This window comes from Gadus macrocephalus, chromosome 8 (genome assembly GCF_031168955.1).
Source record: "Gadus macrocephalus chromosome 8, ASM3116895v1".
NCBI lineage: Eukaryota > Metazoa > Chordata > Actinopteri > Gadiformes > Gadidae > Gadus > Gadus macrocephalus.
In genome coordinates, this window is record NC_082389.1 from 1971423 (window position 1) to 1998217 (window position 26795).

Genomic DNA, 26795 nt, shown 5'->3' on the forward strand with positions numbered 1-26795 from the left:
CCACTAGGACGCGCTGGCGGCAGAGCACGAGTGGTGCCATAACCTTGTGGAGGCTGCTGTCTCGGTAGGGATGTAGCTCCCCGAAGGCTAGCAATCTGCTGCCGTGTCTGGTTAGCCTGGATGCCACGATCCAAGGCCTGTTGGGCTGCTTTGTCTCTTCCTAAAATTGAATGATACTAGATCTATGGCTTTTTTTTACTATCAAATAAATAAGCATGTGATGAAAATGGGCTTTTTGTGTTTGAAGTTGTCCTCATTCAATAACCCGTAGTCAAATGTTTTCCTTTTGTCGTAGCTGCCTCTCCAGTGAGACTGGTCAACGGTCTCTCCAACAACTTCTGTTCAGGCAGGGTGGAGGTCTTCCTCCAGGGCCAGTGGGGCACAGTTTTTGAAGATGACTGGGACCTGAATGATGCCCAGGTGGTTTTAAACTGACAGCACTAATATATACACACAGCCTGTTAATATAATATCTAATACAGATATATTAGATATTATATTAATAGGCTGCTATAACTAACAAAGAGTGCAATCAAATAACCTAATATCCAAATACTGTCTTGGAATGTGAGACACAAAAAAACACCAAAAACACAACGTAAAGCATCATCATCTTTGACCCCTTTACCACGCTACTGGTTTTTTAGGTGTAAAATATGTTACATAGGTTAAATAGGTATAAAATAGGTGTAAAATAATAATGCCATGGCTGTAGATCTGTGCCCGGATGTGAAAGAGGATTTTTGAATGTGTAATTCCATTGTGTAGTTGCAAACCAACATTGTTGAATGTGTTATATAGTCAATCCTAAATCAATGCTTATTTGTGGCTCTGGTTGAGTATACAACAAAAGTATGTTCTATGTCTATGTTCTTTCCTCATCACTTCCTTCCTTGACCTCGATCGAAAAACAACATGAGGTCACGGAAAGATGCAAAGGAGGACTTAGGAAAATAAAATCTGCGTGCTAGGAGAATCTGACGGCCCTTACACTAGGCTACTTAGTTAAAAAGCATCTTGGATACTTCGCCTGTGCGTTCTGTCCTTCTTAAGGGTTTACAAATATTTTCTTTGCACTGTAAAGTCAGGTGGTTCAGTTCTGTCATCTTTGATTAATCGACCTATGAAATACTAATAAATATGACTGATCATTTTTTCTACCAAACGACTGATCCTCCTCATTAAATCAACCGACTGCATTCAAAGGCCAGCTCACAAAGAAGCTCCGATGTTCGTCCACCAGGGGTCGGTAGGAAACACTGAAGCATGATGATGTTCCCTCTGGGCCTATGACACCTGACAAGGCTCTCTTTGGCATTACTTTTAAACAAGAAGTGGGCAACTGTCAGCAAGTCGCTGCCTTCGAGCCAAGTTTTACTAAACCCAACAAATACCCCGGTTGGTACAGATTATAGACTGTAAAAATGTAGAAGTATTGCCATGACATCACCCATTGGTTTACACACAACTGTTATGCGTTAAACCCGGTTTACTGTACAACCGTATATATTTTCAAAGTCAGATCTTCTTCCAAACACTTCCAACCCCCTACCGACCGTTTGAAGGACTACATGTTAGTCGCTTCGACAAGGGCTTCACAGAAAGGCGGCCATGGCTGCCACTCGGTCTTTGCCTACCCACAAGATCCCCTCGTCACAACCCGTTCCTCTGAACTGCCCGAACCGCCGTACAAAAGCTTACTTTTCTGTGTGTGTCTGTCACATTCGCTTATACTGCTAAATTGTAATAATAATAATAGTGTAATACATTCATTTGTGCTGAAGAAAAAGACTCACACCTGACGTAGGAGTTGTTGCGTCTATGAGGAAAGTCTTTTCATAATAAAGGTCCTCTGGGGCCAATGGACGTGTTCTAAATCCCCCCCCCCTAATCTTAATCTACCCCTCTGGTTCGATGCCGTTCCCTCATTTCCTCATTCTGCCTAACGAGGCAGGGTAACAGTATCTAACATGTATTCATGGTCTCTGTTTCTCTCTGCTCTGTATCTCATGGATTGGTTTGTAGGACTACAAGGTAAAAAACACATTTTCCTACCATTTGTCTCTGATTAATGCAGCCTATTGCTTTCATTGTTAGAAGTTATCTGGTTAACGTGAACGTCCATTTTAAAAACAAAATAAATATCCTTATCATTAGTATTTCTATGTTATGTTATAGCGTACAATATAGATTGAGCTTTCTAACTCTATAGGTCAGCTATAAATGAATCACATATTCAAATCACAAACATAAAAACAACTTCTTAAAAGTCTTAAAACAACATAAATACAAATGTTACAGTAAGTAATGTGCCTATTTTCTATTGACTATATGTAAATAATTTGATGTAGCATTTTCCGTCGATTGTATCTGTTTGTATGTGGTAGGCACATTTAAAACCTTCTTTGCAACGGATTCAAACAGACTTGATTTGAAAAATTTTGATTTATAGTGACATTGTGTTAATGGATCAGTCTAGGGTAATTGGAAAATGTATATATATGTATATGTATATATATATATATATATATATATATATATTTATAGCATTTATCAATCAATACACCATTATGTTTTCCAAACCAATATTATGTTTTAATACACATGAATCTTCCTCTTGCCAGTAATGGCATATAATCAAAATAGCAAAAAAAAAGTTGAAGGAAAGTTGTGTTCCTAATAGCCATTGTGGTCATTGTTTGTCGTGCTGTTTGTCGTGCTGTCATGATGTCATGCTAAAGTTGACTAAAAAAATCATGTTTTGAAAATTGATCTTAATGCCTTAATCAAACAATTGAGTATGGGTCCCTGAAAGGGAGGCAACATAGTGCTCCCAAAATAGTGGTCTGTTTCTCATAGCATCAGGCTATAGGCCTACATGTTGTACTTGTGGATTTTTGTATGGTAATAGTTTTATAATAATGTATGTTTATACAATTTATGAAATGTATTGGTTTCTCATAGCATTAATCCAGTACATGTTGTACTTGTTGATCTTTTAGCATCACAAGTTTTATAAAAATGTGTGTTGATACAATATTCCGATATCATAAAACAATATTTGTTTTGAAGTTCACATTTTACTTGGGGACAATATCATTTATAAGTGAAAATGACCCAAAATAAATGTTATGTACCTCAAATTTGTTACAGTTCACATCCATTTGATTATTCCTTCATCGAAACAGTCTTTTTTCCTTTCATAACTTTAGTGGTTCAGAACTGCATTTTTAAGCTGTTACAAAAGGTCAATGCTTTGCTGACAATAAAACAGCAGACTGTTCAAATATATGCAATGTGTTGGATTGATACATGAATAGATAGAATTACCCCCCACCAGAATACATTTAGGATCTCCACCAGGTCACCCTAAAATGCAGCAGAATGCAGGAAATCACATACCCCCCCCCCTTTATATACTTCATATGCCCCTGTGGCTTCCTGGGGGCTGAGCACCCCAAAAGTCAGAACCTAGAATCGCCCCTGCTATTAGCTGGTTAGAATTGCATTGAGAAATCATTAGGCTAACTGACATCTATTAGGCTAACTGAACCTAAACCTTTTTTTTTTTTTTTTTTTTTTACAATACAAACTCATAAAGCATGTGACCAGATCCTGACTTTACCTCAAATCATTAGTACACATGTTAAGGTCTAATATAGCAACATACAGTATAATGATCTTTGGGACCTTGTCTTTTTATATTTATCCACTTCATTCATACTCCTGCTGTTCTCATTCACACACACAGACTCCCCTCATGCACACATGCACAGCTTTCCAATAATCCATCCTTTCCAATTCCTACATACTTCCACAGTACACACTTTCTCCCCCCGCCCTCCTCCCCACAGCCAGTCAACCCCCATACATACCCCCCCCATGATGCACCACCCTCTCATACCCCCCATGATGCACCACCCTCTCATACCCCCCCCATGATGCACCACCCTCTCCAATCGTTCTTTCTACATACTTCCCCCCAGGCTCTCATTTCTGTAGCTACTCCGTAGTTGAGGTCCATTTGGTCCCTTATCCAATTTTTCAAAAAAGGTACCTAAACTTTTACGTATCTTTTAGTCCATGTTTATCTTTTAGTTCCATGTGAGCATATTGATCCTTGGTTCATGATATCTGCTATTACTGAAAAGAAGCATGCCAGTCTCTAGGTATGGTGAAGGGTTTGTGGTGATGTGGGGCAAGTTTAATTCCAAAGGCCTAGGTGACTTCATCAGGGTGCATAGTATCCTGGATCCATGAAATAACTGGCTTTTAAAAGATCTGCCTACATCTATGGGAATCTAAAATGCGGGTGTCTACACCTATGCAGCCTGTAGTTTAATGGAGAAGATATATTTATTTTCTATACGTTATTCATTCACAAAGAAAATTGGTGTCATTATAGGTTGGATTTTTCCACATCGTTTAATAAAGGCATTAAGATCAATCTCAATAAGACGATTTTTTATTCCTCTTGTAGTCAGCTGTAGCATGGGTGCCTAAACTTATGCCTACCACCGTAAATCCTCTTCCTCTAGCCTGTCTGCTGTAACTTCAGATAGTTATCTAGAAAAGAAGGCAAGCTAGTTCTCACACCGCATTGGTTTTCTTGTGCAGAAGCAGGAAGTAACAGGAAGGAGCCGGTCGGAGCAGCCACCACAGCTGATACTCCGACAACCCTTACGTGATTTTCATCACATTTTTTTTTCAAGTTCTGTTGCTGTTTGGGGTTAGGTAAGGACAGCCAGCCCTAATTAAGAATATTTGCTGAATGAAACCAACAATGCAACACATTGTTGGTTTCTCAGAGTAAAAACATTGTTCACATATTTTGGAGAGTGGGTGTGTGTGGGTGTAATTTTACTGATTAAAAAAAGTTGCCAGTGGCGAAGAAAAGGGCTTGCCCCTGTCAGAGAAATTGTTGCATCTATTGGAAACGTCATAGCGGTTTTTCATAATAAAAGCAATATGCTTTGGTCCTAGGCTTCTTTCACACAAATCAATGTTTTCTCAATAGTTTCTGCCAACAAATTGAGGTGGACGTATCCCCTGCTTACCCCTGCAACACCTATGGTGTGATGCTGTTCTCTAATTTCATTCTTCATTCTGACTGATGAGGCAGGGCAATGGTGTCCAACCTGTATCTCTGCTCTATATCTCATTTAATGGTTCGTAGGCTTTCGAGGTAAAACCAAAAATATTTCCCAACCTTTTATCTCTGATAAATATAGCGTATTGCTTTCATTGAAACAAGTTATCTGTTTTCGGTGAACATCCATCTTTACTAAACATTATTTTCTATTGAAATATCTAAATAATGTTCTTCCGTCCTTCTTTGGTACAGATTCGTTTTTATATCTTGATGAAAAAGGGTATCAGTGTAGACAGCTGGATCAATAAATGTACGTACATTATAACAATGCTCTGTTTAATTCATTAGTGTATTTTTTATTTTAGGGTACACAAATAAAATCTTGTGTTTGCCGAAGGGGAACGATTTATTCTTAGAAATCTTAACACCGTAACCTAAATGTCAGCTCTTCCAATGGAAAGCGACAATAAGATCAAGGACATACTGTCACGCAGGGCTGGGCGATTACTCGATTACGATTATTAATCGCGATAAATCTCACGTCGATTACGACGATAAGCATTAGACATAAATGCTCGATATGAATTATTATTATTATTTTTTTTTAATTAAAAAAATAAAATAAACATTTCTGATATGGATTTACCTGACAGCCAATGCGGCAGAACTAACAAAATAGTCAGATCGCAGTTTTGCGGTACACGCCCATTCCCTGGTGCATGTTTGAGCTTCTGTTACACACACACACACACACACACACACACACACACACACACACACACACACACACACACACACACACACACACACACACACACACACACACACACACACACACACACACACACACACACACAGCCTATCAACAACATTGAAAATAAGAGAAAAAAAAATATATATATACATTTTTTACAGTTTTTTTTTTTGTATATTATACATCGTGATTAATATCGATATCGATCGATATCGAAAAAATTATCGTGATAATATTTTTTGCAATAGCGCCCAGCCCTCACGTCCCACCCGCTCCTTAAGTTATGTATTATTTGTTTCTTTCATTCTGTCATTGTTTTCTGTGGTACTTTGTATTGCTCACTTTTCCTCTCATTCCACGTCGCTCCCTGCTTGTTTCCCGCCTATGATCTTCTTCCCCCACCTTGATTCTTTTGCACCTGTCCCTCGTTATCTTTCCCCTCCTAGTATATTTAGTCAGTCCCAGCCAGTGGCGGTTTTAGGCACGGGCGAACCGGGCAGTCGCCCGGGGCGGCATATTTGTGGGGGGCGCGAAATCACATGGGGGGCGCCACGAGCAGTACAAAAAAAAAACCCGTCAACAATTGCTCCTTCCACCCCCCCCCCCCCGCGCTTGTAGGAAGTCTTGCCCGGGGCGCAACTGGACGTAGAACCGCCACTGGTCCCAGCCTTCCAATACCCATACTACCATACTATTTAGTATTGCAGATTTTTTTTTTGTTTGTTCCAATACATAGTATTAAAAAGGTAGCAGGCCAAAAATACCAGGATTTTCACAAAATGTTGTACAGACAATATTTCTACAAATCTATCTCCATTATAGGCTATACTTATATTTTTACCTTGTGATTGATTGTTAAATGTTGTTCAATTATGAATGTTGAGGTGTCTTACATTCATGTCATACAACCACAGTAAATATATTGAACTGTTTTTTCTTTGTTATTAAATGGTGTGAATATTTAGTGTATATCACTTAATGCACCATTATTTAGTTTTACAAAACACTTTAATCTACAGCAGACACTCTTATCTAAAGTGACATACAAGGGATGCCGCCATCATGGGATCCATTTTTAGTAGCCACAAAAAACCGTCTATAGTCTTGTTTCTCATAGACATTGTGGTCATAGTCACTTAGGGCCCTATCTTGCATCCGGCGCAATTTACTTTCTCAGTGGCGCACATGTCGTTGCAAGTTTGCAACTGGCGCAGAGTGTTCTTTTCCCTCCTGCGCCAGGCGTCGGTATATTAGGGAATGATCTTGCGCCCCAAGGGGCGGCTCGGCGAAAGGAGGAGGCGTGTTCTGGCGCAAATGTTCCCTGGTTCTATTTTGCAGTTTCAGAAATAATTTGCGCCACAAACCAGGAAATACCTGGTTTAAAGTCAGTGGCGCGTTGTTCTATTTTAAGGGCGCATGCATAATGTTGCTTGTGCACCTCGCGCATACACTTTGCTTCTCTCATCTACCTAGCCACACATTGGGGCGCGCGTGTGTGTATGTGTTAAAGAATTAATGAATGCGGGCACGCGTGTGTGCGTCCATCTGTTTAAACACACGCAAACTAAACACGCAACGCATAAAACAGTCCATGGCAATGTATATTAACCGCACATGCATATTAGGAGAACAAGTCGGGAACAAAATACATACAATACTGATACGAAACGATGTTTATAATTAATTTTGTATATCATTGAATAGAACCACAGTTGCCGCATATCACATGTGTGTTAAGTTTTCTTTGCCGAAATTTATTTGAGGACTCAGTATTTCTGAAGTTGTCGAAGAAAACCTTATTCCATGTGTGAATTAGGCCGTATTATTTGGTCATAAACTGAGCCATTTGAAGTTTGAAATTCATGGGCATCCTTTGTCTTGTTTTTCATGTTGCATACAGGTCATCTTCCCCTTGTTGGCTGCTTAGATACCAAATAAGGCAGGCAGGCTAGTTCTCTTATCACATTGGTTGTCTTATTAAGAAACAAGACAAACGTGTTTTTGTTTTTTGTCAGAAACAAGACAACCAATTAGCCCCAGGCCCGATATATACTTTCATGGTTAGACGCCTTATCAGTAATTTTCTTATTCTGACTAACGAGGACAACAGTATCTATCATGTATCTCTGCTCTCTATTTCTCTCTGCTTTTTGTCTGCTTACCTTTTATTATAGGTAAAACCCCAAACTTATTTTCTAGCATTTATATCAGAAATATGTAAACCATAGCTTCAAATAAATATGTCATGCACATTTTAAATCAAGATGTTCTGAGTTGAAACTCAAACATATCATGAAGCAGGCAACCTATTCTCCAGAGAGCAGCAATAGATATCTTGTTATGGTAAAACTTTCGTTAGTTAGTTTGGCAGAATTGGGCCAGTGGTAGCCTTGTGAGTTAACAGAGACTTGCATAACTACCTTCCATACCTCAAACTTATACAACCTATTATACCACAGGTCATACCAGTGATCCAACGACCGCTCCTCAAGGACCAGACAACCACCGAGCCACTGAGGGGGAGGTCCGCTTTGTGAATGGAGGGAATGGCTCCTGTTCAGGCAGGGTGGAGGTCTTCCTCCAGGGCCAGTGGGCCACAGTTTGTGATGATGGCTGGGACCTGGCCGATGCCCAGGTGGTGTGTAGACAGTTGGGCTGTGGGAGGGTGCTGTCTGCACCACGTGGGGCCACTTTTGGACCTGGTCAAGGGCCTATAGGGTTGGCTAATGTCAAATGCAATGGCCACGAATCTGAGCTCACACAGTGTGGCCATAGAGTGCCGACCCACTGGTGTGGTCACAGTGAGGACGCTGGTGTTGTCTGTGAAGGTAATACATTTAACAAGTGGCTACACCTTATCAGCTTTTTCTTCTGTTAAAATAACAAGACACTAAATCTATGGGTTATTTTCCTATCCAATGAATAATATCCCATTCATCCGAAAGCCTGTGATGAAAACATGCTTATTTTGTTTGTTATTTGAGGTTGTCTTCAATCAATGAATTCTTCAATCAACCCGTAGTCAAATGTTTTCCTTTTGTCGTAGCTGCCTCTCCAGTGAGACAGGTCAACGGTCTCTCCAAGTACCCCTGTTCAGGCAGGGTGGAGGTCTTCCTCCAGGGCCAGTGGGGCACAGTTTGTGATGATCACTGGGACCTGAAGGATGCCCAGGTGGTTTGTGTACAGCTGGGCTGTGGCAGTGCCATATCAGCCACCAACAAGGCATATTTTGGACCGGGAACAGGACCCATCTGGTTGGACGATGTCAACTGTGGAGGAAGAGAAACGTCAATAACCGACTGTGAACATCAAGGGTTTGGTTCTCAGAACTGCAAACACGCTCAAGACGCTGGCATCATCTGTGATGGTAAACCTGCATTTAGTGTGTGTGTGTGTGTGTGTTTGTGTTTGTGTTTGTGTGTGTGTGTGTGTGTGTGTGTGTGTGTGTGTGTGTGTGTGTGTGTGTGTGTGTGTCTTTGTCATTGTCTTTATGTGTGTGCATGTGTGTTTTTGGGAGTGAAAAAATACCCTTTGCTGATCAACAAAGACACGCCCCTTTTGGAGGCATAGTTGCGGCACGTTGGAGGCACGTTCAAGACGCTGCCATCATGGGAGTATTTATTAATGACCTGCTCATAGGCGTATCACTGGAAAAAGTGGTCGCTGGGTTTGCCGATGCATGGGCTGTGAATACTTTTCAACTGTTATGCTTGTTATTTGAGGTTGTGTTCCTGCCAGTACTTCTTCAATCAACTCGTTCTCGTTGATATTTTTTCTCTTTTCATAGCTGCCTCTCCAGTGAGACTGGTCAACGGTCTCTCCAACAACCCCTGTTCAGGCAGGGTGGAGGTCCTCCTCTATGGCCAGTGGGCCACAGTTTGTGATGATCGCTGGGACCCGGCCGATGCCCAGGTGGTGTGTAGAGAGTTGGGCTGTGGGAGGGTGCTGTCTGCACCACATGGGGCCACTTTTGGACCTGGACAAGGGCCAATAGGGTTGGATGATGTCAACTGCAATGGCCACGAATCTGAGCTCACACAGTGTGGCCACAGCGGACTGTGGACCCACGACTGTGGTCACCAGCAGGACGCTGGAGTTGTCTGTGAAGGTAATACTTTTAACATGTGGCTACACATTATCTGCTTTGTCTTCTTCTTAAATAACATGAAACTAAATCTATGGCTTATTCTCCTATCCAATAAATAATATCCCATTCTTCTGAAAGCATGCGATGAAAGCTTGCTTATTATGTTGTTTGAGGTTGTCTTCATTCAATGAATTCTTCAATCAACCCGTAGTCAAATGTTTTCCTTTTGTCGTAGCTGGCCCTCCAGTGAGACTGGTCAACGGTCTCTCCAACAACCCCTGTTCAGGCAGGGTGGAGGTCTTCCTCCAGGGCCAGTGGGGCACAGTTTGTCATCATGGCTGGGACCTGAATGATGCCCAGGTGGTTTGTACACAGCTGGGGTGTGGCAGTGCCATATCAGCCACCAACGAGGCATATTTTGGACAGGGAACAGGACCCATCTGGTTGGACGATGTCCACTGTGGAGGAAATGAAGCGTCATTAACCGACTGTGAACATCAAGGGTTTGGTTCTCGGAACTGCAAACACGTTCAAGACGCTGGCATCATCTGTGATGGTAAACCTGCATTCAGTGTGTGTCTTTGTATGTGTGTGTGAGTGTGTGTGTGTCTGTGTGTGTGTGTGAGAGTTTGTCTGTGTGTTTGTCTTTGTCATTGTCTTTATGTGTCTGCATGTCTGTTTTCTTTGGGAGTAGAAAAAGACCCAGTGCTGAACAACAAAGACAGGCCCCTGTTGGAGGCATAGTTGCGTAGGAGTAATGACATGCTCACAGACGTATCACTGGAAAAGGTGGTCGCTGGGTTTGCTGATGCATGGGCTGTCTGTACTTATCAACTGTTATGCTTTTTATTTGAGGTTGTGTTCAGGTTAATACTTCTTCAATAAAGTCGTTCTCTTTTCATAGCTGTCCCTCCAGTGAGACTGGTCAACGGTACCTCCAACAACCCCTGTTCAGGCAGGGTGGAGGTCTTCATCCAGGGCCAGTGGGCCACAGTTTGTGATGATGACTGGGGCCTGGCCGATGCCCAGGTGGTGTGTAGACAGTTGGGCTGTGGCAGGGTGCTGTCTGCACCACATGGGGCCACTTTTGGACGTGGACAAGGGCCTATAGGGTTGGATGATGTCAACTGCAATGGCCACGAATCTGATCTCACACAGTGTCGCCACACAGGACCGTGGCCCTACAGCTGTGGTCACCAGCAGGATGCTGGTGCTGTCTGTGAAGGTAATACATTTAACATGTGGCTACACATTATCTGCTTTGTCTTCTCCTAAAATAACATGGCACTAAATCTATGGCTTATTTTCCTATCCAATTAATAATATCCCATTCTTCGAAAGCATGTTATGAAAACATGCTTATTGTGGGTCAAGCAGCGAAGCTGCGAGACAACCTATTGTTTCGTACCGTTTCTACTTATTATTATTCTGTCATGGGAGTCTATGGCAGCCCATAGAACGCCTCGGTCAAAAGTTGTGAAATTTGGCACACTGGTTCAGAACAGTTCCATTAGACGATGAAGCAAATTTGAGGTCGCTAGCTCATCAGCTCTAGCACCACCAACAGGTCAGCAGCCCATTGACATATCATAACCAAACTTGGTAGATAGAACCATGAAATATTCATGTGGACCCTCAATGAATTTGGTGACCATTGACCTTCAGGGGGCGCGATAATTAATTGTGGCGCCCCCTGTAATCATGTCTCTGATAGGGATATTGTTCTGAAATTCTCAGAATACCCCCCTGATTATTGTTCTGTCAGGCAGACGATAATGCGCCCTTACCACTAGGTGGGGTCATTTTTCTATTTTGTAAACATTGACGCGTACTCGCATTAATGCTGTAGTTCATTCCACCAGCCGTAGTTATTACCGGTTACCGACACGGTCGTCATGTAGCCACCAAGCCGATTACGTCCGTCCAGCAGAATTAGTTTATCGAATCCCATTCTGCTTGACCCCCACATTGCTGCTTGCAGCTATATTTTTGTTTGTTATTTGAGGTTGTCTTCATTCAATGAATTCTTCAATCAACCCGTAGTCAAATGTTTTCCTTTTGTCGTAGGTGGCCCTCCATTGAGACTGGTCAACGGTACCTCCAACAACCCCTGTTCAGGCAGGGTGGAGGTCTTCCTCCAGGGCCAATGGGGCACAGTTTGTCATCATGGCTGGGACCTGAATGATGCCCAGGTGGTTTGTACACAGCTGGGGTGTGGCAGTGCCATATCAGCCACCAACGAGGCATATTTTGGACCGGGAACAGGACCCATCTGGTTGGACGATGTCAACTGTGGAGGAAATGAAACGTCGATAACCGACTGTGAACATCGAGGGTTTGGTTCTCAAAACTGCAAACACGCTCAAGACGCTGGCATCATCTGTGATGGTAAACTTGCATTTAGTGTGTGTCTTTGTATGTTTGTGTGAGTGTGTGTGTATGTGTGTTTGTGTGTGTGTGTGTGTGTGTGTGTGTGTGTGTGTGTGTGTGTGTGTGTGTGTGTGTGTGTGTGTGTGTGTGTGTGTGTGTGTGTGTGTGTCTTTGTCATTGTATTTATGTGTGTGCATGTGTGTTTCTGGGAGCAGAAAAAGCCCAGTGCAGAACAACAAAGACTGGCCCCTATCGGAGGCGTAGTTGCGTAGGAGTAATGCTCACAGACGTATCACTGTAAATGGTGGTCGCTTGGTTTGCCGATGCATGGGCTGTCTGTACTTATCAACTGTTATTCTTGTTATTTGAGGTTGTATTCAGGTTAATACTTCTTCAATCAACTTGTTCTCGTTGATATTTTTTCTCTTTTCATAGCTTCAACTCCAGTGCGACTGGTCAACGGTCTCTCCAACAACCCCTGTTCAGGCAGGGTGGAGGTCCTCCTCTATGGCCTTTGGGCCACAGTTTGTGATCATGGCTGGGACCTGAAGGATGCCCAGGTGGTGTGTAGACAGTTGGGCTGTGGGAGGGTGCTGTCTGCACCACTTGGGGCCACCTTTGGACCCGGCCAAGGGCCTATAGGGTTGGGTCATGTCACCTGCAATGGTTACGAATCTAACCTCACACATTGTGGCCACACAGGACTGTGGACCCACTACTGTGGTCACCATGAGGACGCTGGAGTTGTCTGTGAAGGTAATACATCCATGAACATGTGGCTACACATTATCCTCTTTGTGTCTTGCTAAAATAGTATGATACTAGGTCTATGGCTTTTTTTTACTATCAAATAAATAGGCACGTGATGAAAATGTGCTTATTGTGTTTGAAGTCGTCCTCATTCAATAACTTTTTGATTCAACCCGTAGTCAAATGTTTTCCTTTTGTCGTAGCTGGCCCTCCAGTGAGACTGGTCAACGGTCTCTCCAACAACTCCTGTTCAGGCAGGGTGGAGGTCTTCCTCCAGGGCCAGTGGGCCACAGTTTGTGATGATGACTGGGACCTGGTCGATGCCCAGGTGGTGTGTAGACAGTTGGGCTGTGGGAGGGTGCTGTCTGCACCACTTGGTGCCACTTTTGGACCTGGCCAAGGGCCAATAGGGTTGGATGATATCAAATGCACTGGCCATGAATCTGATCTCACACAGTGTGGCCACAGAGGACTGTGGACCCACGACTGTGGTCACCAGCAGGACGCTGGAGTTGTCTGTGAAGGTTAGACATTTATGAACTTGTGGCTATCTGTTTTGTCTTCTGCTAAAATATTATGAAACTCGATATATGGCTTGTTGTCGTACTTAATAAATTACATCCCATTCTTCCAGAAGCAAGGGAGGAACCCTTGTTTATTAAGGTATTGCCAGAGTATCTGTGGATACCTATTGTTATTGTAGTGTTTAGGCATTATTAGGGGTCCTATTGTTTCCTGCAACTTTTTTTTCCCCTTCAAATTCTGTAAAAGTCATACTGCAGCCTATACAGTAAGTCGAAAACTCTTGACATTTTCAGCTATGGTTACCAATAACCCCCATTACCCATAAATCCAAAATTGTGGTACTGTACCCAAAGGTGGCGCTATTGTAAAAAATCATGAATTAGGCTTACTTCTCTTCTTAGATTGACCCGGACTCAAAATTCTTTCATAATATTAATCTCTAGAATCCAATGCATCTATAACACTCAGGCTCTTATGCCCTAAATTTTTTTACTTTTCCCACAATTTCATTTTTAAAGCCAAACATGATAAAAAAGATTCACAGGCTACAAAAATAATCAAAAATTCACCAAAATCGCCACATAAAAACTTAAGACCAAGCCTCAGAAAAATCATCAAACATAATCTGTTTTATTTAGTTCCATTTGAGAAATATTGTCCAGTAAAGTTGGAGCTGTTAGCACATTTTTTTGTTAGCACAAGTGGAAACCAATACCCCCCAATACCCATAAACCCAAATTGTGGTACTGCACCCAATGGCGGCGCTATTTAAAACAATTATGAACTAGCCTTATTTCTCCTTACCAGATTGACCTGGACTCAAAATTCTTTCAACATATTAATCTCTAAAATCAGATGCATCTTTTTCACCCTGGTCTTCTGTTCTAAATTTTTTTACTTTTCCCACAATTTCATAGAAAAGCCAAACGTCCACAGTCTCAACCCATTTTGTCTATGTGAGCATTTTGTTGTTGTATAACTACCATACTGCTATCATTAGGTGGATTCCATTAAAATTGCACATTTTCAAATCTATACACTTTTAAAAAATTCATTAATTCTCTTGTGAAATGTGTGCTTGGAGTTTTCTTGATGTTGTGTGCTTATAAATAGAAATTCTCCCCATGTGAATGAGGCTTCTTGCAGTTCAGGAATGGCAGTGGCTCAATCGGATAATACCTTGTACTGGTGATCCTTAGGTTGAGTGTTCGATTCCCGATTAGAGCATTATGAACAACCTGAACTTGGCATGCATGTCATTGCCACCCATTGAAGATACACAACATTAAACAGTACCTCAAATTTCGTCAGTCAATCAACATTCTGGCTGATTAGTTTCCAAGAATCTGACTGCTAAGACAAGTATGGCATCAAGGGGAACTTCTTCGTTAACCAATATTCCTTCATAATGAACTCTGTCATATTAATATTTCTTCCGTTAGTGTTCTTGACAACAAATGTTTAATTTCCCCCGAACTTCAAATATTTTTTAAGGTATTTGCATTTAAGAAAGCCCTTAATTCATTTGAGAAATGTTTGCTTGGAGTTTTCTGGATGTTGTGTGCTTCTCGATAAACATTTTCACCATGTGAGTGAGGTTACATATCAGGTTTGTCAGTGGCTCAATGGGATAATGCCTTGTACTGTTAATCCTTAGTTGAAGCGTTCAAATCACGATTAGACAATGCTGAACATGACTTTCGGCCATTGCTCTGCAGCCCAGTCACCTGAAAGCCGAGGCACAGTATGGCATTAAGGGGAACATCATTCCTTCATAATTATATGTCATATTTATATATCTTCCATTAGTGTGTTCTTGACTTTTTATTTTGCTCGGACCCCGTTAATCAATAGCCTGACACCGCCCACCTACCTAATTCAGCTCAATTTTCATTTCACTTCAGTACTATGTCTGGGTCTGCTTCATATGCATGGGTTCCTTGCAGTGGCGGATTGGCCGTCGGGAGCACCGGGACGTTTCCCGGTGGCCTGATGGTCCTCCTGGCCTGACTTGAACAGTCACCGGACTGAGTGACTGACGCCCGGGCCAATCAAATCGATCCATCTAGTTACGTAATAACGCCGCTCGGCGACCTGTCGGCGTACAACAACCAATTAGCTCCGCTGTCTTCATTCCAGTAGTCGAGAGAAATGGAGAGTCAGAAAAAGAGGAAAGGTGGAGCAGAGAGAGAGAGGGACAGAAAACGTAAAGCCCTCGCCACAGACGGAGCAAAATGTTGCAAAATAAGTGACATGTTCACCAGAAGGGAAGGTCAGTCAAAAACGATACAGCTTTCATTGCGTTTATCGTTCACGAAGGGTTAAGTCCATCAACTCGTTCACCGCTTGACATCAGACGTCAATAGCAGCATCATGCTAGTTGTAAATAAAAGTTTGATGCCGAACTCACCCCGTGAGTGATGGGACGATTAGTCAACGAAGTCGACATAGTCGACTTCAAAAATTCGTCGACATGAATAATTTGCGTCGACTAGTCGCCTCCCCCCCCCCCCCAGTCCAGTCGTGGCGGTAAATATGCACCGTTAACGTTAGTCGCCAATCGTTTTATCATAACAATGGCGGCGGCAAGCAGTAGTAGCGGGAGCACAGAGGCCCAGCAAAAAAAACACGACTGAGGTGTTCAAAAGTGTGGGATTTTTATGAGTGAATATTGTATTCTAAGTTCTTCTTTGTTGTTCTTACATTGTTGCTTGTTAAATTTAAAGAAATTAATATATTCCAGTTTTGATAAATGTTTTATATGTTTGATGCTTGAAAGTAAAGTTAATTATTGAACATCCAAGCTAGTATTTGTCTCTCTTTTTACAAATATAGGCCCATTGTTTTGTGTGTCTTGCCTTGTACATTTGTGTATCCTATGGCTGCTGTCCTCAATAGTTTTTGAGTATTCATCCATTGCTATAACATTTGAAAACAGGGTTTTCAATGAAAATCATATATTCAAATAGATAACTCATCGGTCACTCCTAAATCTCTTTTAACTATCAAATAGTGTTAGAATACACAACTAGAGGTATGGTGGTCTGCATGAGAAGGGTGGCCTGGAATGGCATCAAATTCCCAGCCTGAATTATTGTCCCAGTCCGCCACTGGTTCCTTGGAAGTCAGATTTTTGGCGGACCAATCAGCGAACAGAGGGAGTGGCTGAGAACGATGACGTTAAAGTCAGCTCTCGTTGACGGACATCTTCACGCACAGTGTTTGGTTTGTTTACAGCCTGCGCGCAACGTGATTCCCGGCCAAACGTTAGCGATTGGTCATGGCAGATCCAGCGTGGCACTGGGCAGATCCAATAGTTTTAAACTTCAACAGACACCCGCCTTCAAGTGAGTTAACGTTTGTCAATTGAGTAGGTCCAGAGACCTCTGTACAAATGAAATGAAGTACGAGAGTCTGGTAGGACCAGGCTAGTTAATCAATGCTTGCGGTTATATTTATAATTATTCTTGATTGGCAACCCCTATACTTCAGGCTGATTGCTCAAAAGTTTTAAATTTTCTTTGGGATCAGTTTGCCACAGGGCGGTATGAGTCACGGTCAAAGTCAAACAATCTGCCCCGCTACCCTGATGGGGGAAAATTCCTGAAACTTGGTGTTCAGGCCTTATTTTACATTCTTGTTGCCTAAGGGCGCATAATGTCCATCTGGATAGATTTCTCTGTACAGCGAAAGATATGATCCTCAATTTAAAGGGGATATTTTGAATTCACCTTTTGCTGGAGTCACCTTCGTGACGGCTAGTTTTGTTTGTTACTTTTGGTTGTCTTAATGCTATGACTTCTTCAATCAACTCATCCATCTTTTTTTCTCTTGTCGTAGCTTTCTCTTCAGTGAGAGTGAGAGTAGTCAACGGAACCACCAACAACTCCTGTTCAGGCAGGGTGGAGGTCTTCCTCCAGGGCCAATGGGGCACAGTTTGTGATCGTGGCTGGGACCTGAATGATGCCCAGGTGGTGTGTAGACAGGTGGGCTGTGGGAGGGTGCTGGCTGCACCACGTGGTGCCACTTTTGGACCTGGACAAGGACCTACAGGGTTCGATTATGTCCACTGCACTGGCCATGAATCTGAGCTCACAAAGTGTGAGAGACCCTCAAACCATAGTGGATGGTGGACCCGCAACTGTGGTCACCGTGAGGACGCTGGAGTTGTCTGTGAAGGTAATACATTTAACATGTGGCTACATATTATCTTCTTTGTCTTCTGCTAATATATAGCATTTTACTAGATCTATGGCTCATTTTACTGTAAAATAAATAGGCATGTGATGAAAACGTGCTTATTGTGTTTGCAGTTGTCCTCATTCAATAACCTTTTGAATCAACCCGTAGTCAAATGTTTTCATTTTGTCGTAGCTGCCTCTCCAGTGAGACTGGTTAACGGTCTCACTGGAGCGGTCTCACGGTCTGAACAACCCCTGTTCAGGCAGGGATTATTTGAGCTTGTGTTCATTTCATGACTTCTTCAATAAACTCGTTATCCAATGTCTCATTTCGTAGCTGCATCTCCGGTGAGACTGGTCAACGGTCTCTCCAACAACCCCTGTTCTGGCAGGGTGGAGGTCTTCCTCCAGGGCCAGTGGGCCACAGTTTGTGATCGTGGCTGGGACCTGGTCGATGCCCAGGTGGTGTGTAGACAGTTGGGCTGTGGGAGGGTGCTGTCTGCACCACATGGGGCCACTTTTGGACGTGGACAAGGACCTATAGGGTTGGTCGATATAAACTGCACTGGCCATGAATCTGTGCTCACACAGTGTGGCCACAGAGGACTGTGGACCCACAGCTGTGGTCACCATAAGGACGCTGGAGTTGTCTGTGAAGGTAATACATTTAACATGTGGCTTCACATTATCTGCTTTGTCTTCTGCTAAAGTAACATGACACTAAATCTAAGGCTTATTTTCCTATCCAATAAATAATATCCCATTCTTCCGAAAGCATGCGATGAAAACTTGGTTATTTTGTTTGTTGTTTGAGGTTGTCTTCAATCAATGAATTCTCAATCAACCCGTAGTCAAATGTTTTCCTTTTGTCATAGCTGGCCGTCCAGTGAGACTGGTCAACGGTACCTCCAACAACCCCTGTTCAGGCAGGGTGGAGGTCTTCCTCCAGGGCCAGTGGGGCACAGTTTGTCATCATGGCCGGGACCTGAAGGATGCCCAGGGGTCTCATTTATAAAACCGTGTGGGATCGTAACTAAAAGTGTACGTACGCCCAAAAGCCACGTTTTGCGGCATGCGCCAAAAATATCCAGACTTATAAAACCCTGCGTACGCACACCTCTAAGCAATCTTTGCTTTATAAATCACAGAAGGCCTACAAGTGTGCGCAGCTGAATCAGTTTCACGTTCCGCCCTGTACACGCCCCTTTTTAACCATAAATGGTCAATGCAAACGACCTCATGAATGCAATCCGCATATAAAACCGAAACAATGGCATAAGGACTGAGATAAGCAAAAAAGCGCAATTTCACGGAGGTTAAAGTGGAGACACGTGTGGGTGGGGTGGAGGCCCGAAAAGTAGTTTTGTTCGGCGGTCACGGGATTGGGATCACTAACAACAAAAAGCAGAGTGAGTGGCAACATGTTGCTGCAGTGAACTCTGTCAATGGCACGGAGCGCACAGTCCCAGGATTAAAAAAAAAGTGGTCTGACATGAAGGTACATATTTTTATGTACCTATAAATCGTTATGGTCCCTGAAGACCCTCTCCCTCCCAATCCTGCCATTTGCATGGTCCTCCAGCTTAGCAGTGCTATGGTGCAGCATTATGCACCATAGCACCAAAACCCAGCAGTGAACAACAAAGACACACCCTGTCTGAGGAATAGTTGCGTCAAGGAGTAATGACATGCTCATAGACGTATCACTGGAAATGGCGGTCGCTGGGTTAGGCGGTGCGTAGGCTATCGATACTTTTCGACTGTTATTTTGGTTATTTAAGTGTGTGTTCATGCCATGACTTCTTCAATCATCTTGTCGTAGCTGGCCCTCCAGTGAGACTGGTCAACGGTCTCTCCAACCACCCCTGTTCAGGCAGGGTGGAGATGTTCCCATCTTGCAGAGGATGTTACATTGCCAATGTATCATCTCTCGGGAAGCATGTCCCCGAAAACACAGATTTGTCTCCAGGGGGCCCTCTGATATGCGGTCACACTTTGCCTGCTGGACATTTCTGTCTGCTGGACCCATTGTGTCTTTTAAGTTAAATTTTGCTGGATTTCCCACAGTGAGATCGAAATCTAAAAATCGCTTAGAATTATGGTCATGATATCTTACAGTCTTGTTTATTATGTTGCCTGCCAAATTCTTCCTTTTGTTTATCTGCTATAACAACAAATAAGGCTGTCAACCTTATTTGTTGTCGTAGTGACAAACAGTTCTAGTTCTCTATGGACATGTTAGAAAATCGAAGGGCGTGATATTATGCCACCAGGTGTGAGTGTGATTAAGATATTCTGCCATTCAAAGCCGGCAGAATATCAAAGAGCTTTTATGGCTATTCACACTCACACTTGGTGGCCTAATATCACCCCTTTAAAAAACTATTCAAATTCACAATTCCACTTCATAATATGAGAATTGTAACTATGTATGTATATAGTGGCCATCGCCCTTGAGACGTGTGAGAAGTTTTGGGTTAATTTCCACAAAAATGATCAAATGCTTAACGCTATCAGGGCATTTGCTCTCGAGCTGTGACTCGGATTCACTCCGAATCGCTTGGGGACCCTCACCTCATTGCACCCTACTGACTTGTGACTGGTCACCGTCAATTGTTGCCATCTATGCATTGCGATAGTAAGAATTCACATTCACCAGTGACTGCTTTGGTTGTTTGGCAAGGGAAAAAGAAAATTGGTCACAGAGGAAAGACATCCTTCTGTTCCTTTTTTAAGTTAGAGTGTCCCGGTTGGATGAGGTTGATGGATGACTGACTCATCCCTGTTGAATCCCGTCCTCTGTTTTTATTTGTTGACAGGTATTCCTGACATTGACAACAAAAACAATGTGAAATTAATCATCCTCTGTCGGTCGGCCTTCGTCATTCCCATAATCATTCTGATAATCTTTTATTGCTGGAGGAAAAAGAGTGAGTCACATTAGTCCACAGTTTGAACTAAATAAAACCTTACTCTCATGGAGATTTATACATACATGTTATGTGTCTGTGCCATTTTTTCAATAGAGCATCATACAGAAAACCTCGATTCTGAACAGGTAAGTAAATTATACCCTCCAAATATGTTGCTATTCACATTTCTTACCTCCGATAAATACCCTTCGAATTTCCAACTGTCAACTTTAAACAACTATAAATATTGAACATATCAATAAAAGAGAAAATGTTGTTTATAAGATAATTAAACAACAAAACGCACATACATTACATTCTCTTCCCAGAGTCCAAACTGTGACCAAGCTCCCGCCATCTCTTTGAATGTGAGCCTGTTAGGACCCCCTCATCTCCCTTTGGAGCCCACTGACATAGAACTCAGCCCCAGAAGCACCTAGGAGGCTCTATGGGAGATATTGACTGTAGGTTTAAAGTAAGTATCAGCATTATCTTGCCGACATGAATGAAATAAGTGTGGAAAAGCAGAGTCAACGAAGGCCTACATCCCGAGGGTTACCGACATGTCCCTCATCCACAGCTTCTGCTGCCCCTGAGATGAACCCCGGTTACTGAGCTGACTCCAAGTGGACCCCTTAAAGCTGTGAACCCCTCTAATCCTGGCTCACCTCATCCTGACAGGAGGAGAAGGGGAGGGCTTTATGACAGCCACAATGAACAAAGGAGCCCCCTTCATTCTTCCTCTCACTTTACTTAGAATGACTTGTGTTAATGTTAACTACTTAATGTTACAATCAAAGACCGCCTGCTTTATGAATGTATTCCAAAATCACCTATGTGGCTTTTTCATTTGAATGCATGCTTATTGTCTTGGGAGAAGGGATTGTCATTGTTCTCGTGCATGTCACATCTTTATGTTAACCCATATATGTGGTATAGAGGTTTGATTCCTGTGATTATACTTGGCCACTTTACTCAAGGTTGCATGGCCCGATGCATCGGGTGTTGTGATTGGCTAGTGCATGTGAGAGGCATCCAAAATCTTTCATTTTGCGCTTGTGTCTTTATCTTTCAAACTTCCGCTTACTCAACCAATATTATTTCCGTCTTTTCCGCCATTTTCACGTTATTACTATATACGTCAACCCAGTCAAACCTTGTACAATGCTAGGTATAGAAAAGAAAGCGGCAAGTGCTAGGTCGTGGATGCTGGCCTGACGAGGAAGTGACGCAGTTCCCGCCCAGACGCAATTGGCTGAAATGTTTAGTAAAACTTTTTGCAATACTTTCTGCGGAATGAAATGAAATTTGAATTTCGCAACACACGGAGCGTGGCGAAGTGCATTGCAATCAGGGGGACGCTATAGCATTTCAATTTAAATATAAGAACTCAAAATAATTGACAAAATGTTATTCTATTTTTATTGAATTTCATTGACCCTTTGCATATTAAAAGTGAATTTCAAAATAAGTTAAGCCTCTTTTTTTCTCACTGTTGGCGACAACCTTATTTAAATCAATCTGACAAGAAGTGATGGATCGAAAGAGCGCTTGTCGTAGTCCATCTTCGGAAAATTGTAGTTTCACGCTAGCGACGCTAGAGGTCAGCAATACTCCGCACAATTCATTTTAAACAGGGCTGGCTTTTCATCTCTCCTCGACCCGATGACGAAACGGTCCACAAAGGTTAAGGAAAGGTGGCATAAAGGTTAGGAGATTTGTCTTTCCGAATTGGGCCCTGGTAGCAGTACTGTTATGCACAGGGGCATAACCAGGATTTTAGGGCCCCATGAAAGGTTATCCGTATGGGCCCCTATGGTACGCAGGCCACATTTTGTCCACCATTCATTCTAAGTCTATTACAATTATTTCACTTATTGTAGACAATATATTGGGGACATATCTGCCCAAAGCTGGCACTGCTGCTTTACTTTTTATCATTTACTTATTTTCAAGAACATTATCTCTTTTCATTGTTCAAATAATTTCTGAATTAAAATGTAATAGCCAAATACGATATTTCATGACCTATTGATGAATCATGTATCACTTAAATTTCAGAGCCTTCTCTCAGGCTTAACTGACATCACTTTAAACCATTTGCCACGCTGCTGGTTATAAAAGTGTAAAATAACATCCATATTTGTTTCATGTGTTGTAGATATGAAAGAGGATTGTTGAATACGTAGTTACATTTTGTTGTGATGTACCACAATTATTGAATGTTTCATGAAGTTGTATAGTTCTAGATAAATATACGCTTCTGAATTGTAGTAGCATAAGGAACATAGTAGTTGCAGATCTATATAATCTATTATTTCTCTATAGACAGATCTCGATCCATGCATGACTATTGCATTCATAGTCTATGTTTTGCTGCAACGTTTTCACAATTTCCCCGGTGCCGGCATGTGTCAACCCTATGTATGTATATATATATATATATATATATATATATATATATAACATTTATCAATGAATACACCATTACGTTTCTCCTCCGATTCATATTCAGCAGACCCTTTTAACTGAAGCAACTTGCAGGGAATGGCATACAATCAAAATAGCTAAAACAAGTTTACAAAAGTTGTGTTCCTATTAGCCGTTGTGGTACGGATAGTTCTCACACCGCATTGGTTTTCTTGTGCAAAAAGAGGAAGTGACAGGAAGGAGCCGGTCAGAGCAGCAACCACATCTGATACTCTGACACCCCTAACATGATTTTCTACTCATAGCTTATTTTTTTTAAAGTTCAGTTGCTGCTTGTAAGGACCACTTATTAAGAATATTGTACAAATATTTATTTAACCATTCACAGCAATGGAGACATTGAAAGAGTAGCTGGATGGATAGAGGAGAGAGACTATTCATGTCACCATAGAGTTATACACATGGGGCACAGCCAGGAAGAAAAGGTTCAACCATTATTTATTCCTTCAAGTTCAAAGTATATTAAAATATAGATATTATACTTCATGTACTACAACACCTTCCCAAAGTTGGCATTTCTACTATATTATCTTATTTTGCAGAACATTTTCTCATTTCATTATTTTACACATTCAAAACATATCACACATATCTGTGTTTTGGATTGATTTTAGGAATCATGCACATCTGAATGTTATTGAAGCTGAATGAGAACAATAATGTAACATATCTGGGCCATCCATAACCGATTAAAACATTGATCACATCTATTGGAGAGTGTGTGTGTGGGTGTAATTTTTACTGGTAAAAAAAGTCGCCAGTGTTGAAGACAAAGGCTTGCCCCTGTCAGAGAAATCGTTGAACCTATTGGAAACGTCATAGCGGTTTTTCATAATAGAAGCACTACGCTTTGGTCCTATGCTTCTTTCACACAACTGGATGTCTCCTAAATATTGAGGCAGATGTATCTCCTGCCTTCCCTTCGAAACTTAATAACAACACCCATGGTGCGTGCTGTTTCCTGTGTCTCTGCTGCTCTATGTCTCATTTAATGGTTTGTAGTCTTTCGAGGTAAAAAGAGAGTTAAGTATGTAACTACGGTTCTATGAATTCTGGATGACCGCCAGAGGCAGTGCTTAACACTGGATGTTATACATCGCGCATGGCATGCGCATGTCGAGTATTTAATATCAAAAAAGTCACCGGGGATGACGTCGGAGCACCTGTCTATATAAGCCCACGTCACTCTCCAAGATGTGCTTCAGAATCTTCTCGCAAGATTCCGAGTGACAGAGAACTCTTGCGGCCATCCAGAATACATAGTTACATACTTAACTCTCGTTCTATTTCATTCTTACTGACCGCCAGAGGCAGTGCACTCGATGACTATTACCAACGTAGTCACAAGGAATCCTGTACCCACCTATTAGGAAGGGCCTGAGGGGTCCTGAAAAACAGCTGCAGCCACTGCGTGGTGAGCAGCTACATTGACCCTGTAAAATCGGGCAAAGGTGCACGCTGAAGCCCGCATGCACCTTGTGAAGATCTCTGGGGCTAGTGATAACCCAAATGGGATGACCCTGTACTGGTAGGCCCGCCCTTCGAATGCGAAGCGCAGTTATGGCCTGTGATGTGGTGCTATCGGGACGGGAAAATATGAATCCTTTAAATCTATTGATGTGAACTAGCTCTGCCGTGCGACGGCCTGGAGCACTTCCGCTGTCTTTAGCATTTGAAAAGGCAATACTTTTAGAAAACTGTTCAGCCCTCATAAGCCCAGTACAGGGCGAAACCCACCGTCTTTTTTATGGAACAAAAAAATACACTGAGTAAAACCCACCTTGCTGGTTCTGAGGATCTACGATCTCAATGGCCTTCTTCAGCCAGGAGGGTGGATACCTCCTGGCTGAGGGCCTGTCGCTGCTGACTGTAGTCAGTCTGATCCCCCTGAAAACTGGGGGCCAGTGTCGGAATTGGAGATTGTACCCCTGGGAAAGCGTGGCCACCACCCAAGGGTCTGTAGTGCAACTACCCCAGCAGACGAGGTGCTGCTGACTAGCACCCGACGCCCGGCCCTGAGCCGTCAGTACCTGCCCCCTCTTGGGGGCCTGGAACCCCGACCCCCGACCTCTCTGTGCCTGGGGTGCAGGCCTTGTGGAAGCCCGACGGGTTTGATAGGGTCGCTCAGGAGCTGGTGAGGTCCTGGGATAACCACTAGTACGCGCTGGCGGCAGAGCACGATTGGTGCCATAACCTTGTGGAGGCTGCAGTCTCGGTAGGGATGCAGCTCCCCGAAGGCTAGCAAACTGCTGCCGTGTCTGGTTAGCCTGGATGCCACGATCCAAGGCCTGTTGGGCTGCTGGGCCAAACAGCTATCCCGGAACTACGGGGAGAGTGCGGAGGGTTCTCCCGCATGGCTCTGATAACGGGGACCGGGCCAGCAATACCGGGCGGCGAGCCAGCGTAAGCGACGACATCAGCCTACCAAGCTCTCTGGTCATGAAGGCAAACGCCTGCAAAGACGTGTCACTTAGACTCTGTGCTGAAGTATCCGCACTGATTGCAAGGACTGAGACAGGGCCAGTATCAAATGGGACAAGGAGTTCCCGATACGGCCCATACGTTCCGCGGTGTCAAAGCACTTTGTTAATAGGTCATCAGTGATGCGACACTGTGGCCTTGGACAGCGAGCATTCGGCCTCAACACCTCTGGTGCCACAATGAGCAACAATGCTCAACAATGCTTCTGAGCCTGCCCTAGACCCACTCCCTACATGCTGGGAGCCGTCTTCAGAAGCCTGGGTAGAATCCTCTACCTCGCCCTGTCTCTGCCTGTTTTTATAGAACTGGCTACAGGAAGCCCTCCTAGACAGGGCATCTCCTTCCCATTCAGAGGACTGTGGACCCACGACTGTGGTCACCATGAAGACGCTGGAGTTGTCTGTGAAGGTAATACATCCATGAACATGTGGCTATGCATAATCTTCTTTGTCTCTTCCTAAAATTGCATGATACTAGATCTATGGCTTTTTTTTTACTATCAAATAAATAGGCATGTGATGAAAATGTGCTTTTTGTGTTTGAAGTTGTCCTCATTCAATAACCCGTAGTCAAATGTTTTCCTTTTGTCGTAGCTGCCTCTCCAGTGAGACTGGTCAACGGTCTCTCGGTCAACTTCTGTTCAGGCAGGGTGGAGGTCTTCCTCCAGGGCCAATGGGGCACAGTTTGTGAAGATGACTGGGACCTGAATGATGCCCAGGTGGTTTTAAACTGACAGCACTAATATATACACACAGCCTGTTAATATAATATCTAATACAGATATATTAGCTATTATATTAATAGGCTGCTATAGCTAACAAAGAGTGCAATCAAATAACCTTATACCCAAATACTGTCTTGGAATGTGAGACACAAAAAAACACAAAAAACACAACGTAAAGCATCATCATCTTTGACCCCTTTACCACGCTACTGGTTTTATAGGTGTAAAATATGTTACAGAGGTTAAATAGGTATAAAATAGGTGTAAAATAATAATGCCATGGCTGTAGATCTGTGCCCGGATGTGAAAGAGGATTGTTGAATGTGTAATTCCATTGTGTAGTTGCAAACCAACATTGTTAAATGTGTTATATAGTCAATCCTAAATCAATGCTTATTTGTGGCTCTGGTTGAGTATACAACAAAAGTA

At 42.8% G+C, this 26795-nt stretch overlaps 1 protein-coding gene and 1 long non-coding RNA gene across 2 annotated transcripts in view; both read left to right on the forward strand.

Moving 5' to 3' along the window:
- The first annotated feature begins 1930 nt into the window (after window positions 1-1930).
- Window positions 1931-26795, forward strand: part of LOC132462596 (deleted in malignant brain tumors 1 protein-like) — a 36014-nt gene continuing 11149 nt past the window's right edge. Inside the window, exons 1-9 of the mRNA XM_060058189.1 lie at window positions 1931-2034; window positions 8306-8674; window positions 8893-9213; window positions 9634-9954; window positions 10169-10489; window positions 10838-11174; window positions 12155-12321; window positions 12739-13059; window positions 13257-13577. Coding sequence (XP_059914172.1) covers window positions 1971-2034; window positions 8306-8674; window positions 8893-9213; window positions 9634-9954; window positions 10169-10489; window positions 10838-11174; window positions 12155-12321; window positions 12739-13059; window positions 13257-13577 — 2542 coding nt within the window. The 5' untranslated portion in view covers window positions 1931-1970. The remainder of the gene's footprint in view (window positions 2035-8305; window positions 8675-8892; window positions 9214-9633; window positions 9955-10168; window positions 10490-10837; window positions 11175-12154; window positions 12322-12738; window positions 13060-13256; window positions 13578-26795) is intronic.
- Window positions 19865-22123, forward strand: LOC132463712 (uncharacterized). The gene is made up of 4 exons (XR_009527111.1): window positions 19865-20689; window positions 20786-20817; window positions 21001-21146; window positions 21252-22123. It is a non-coding gene; the product is annotated as an uncharacterized LOC132463712 (long non-coding RNA).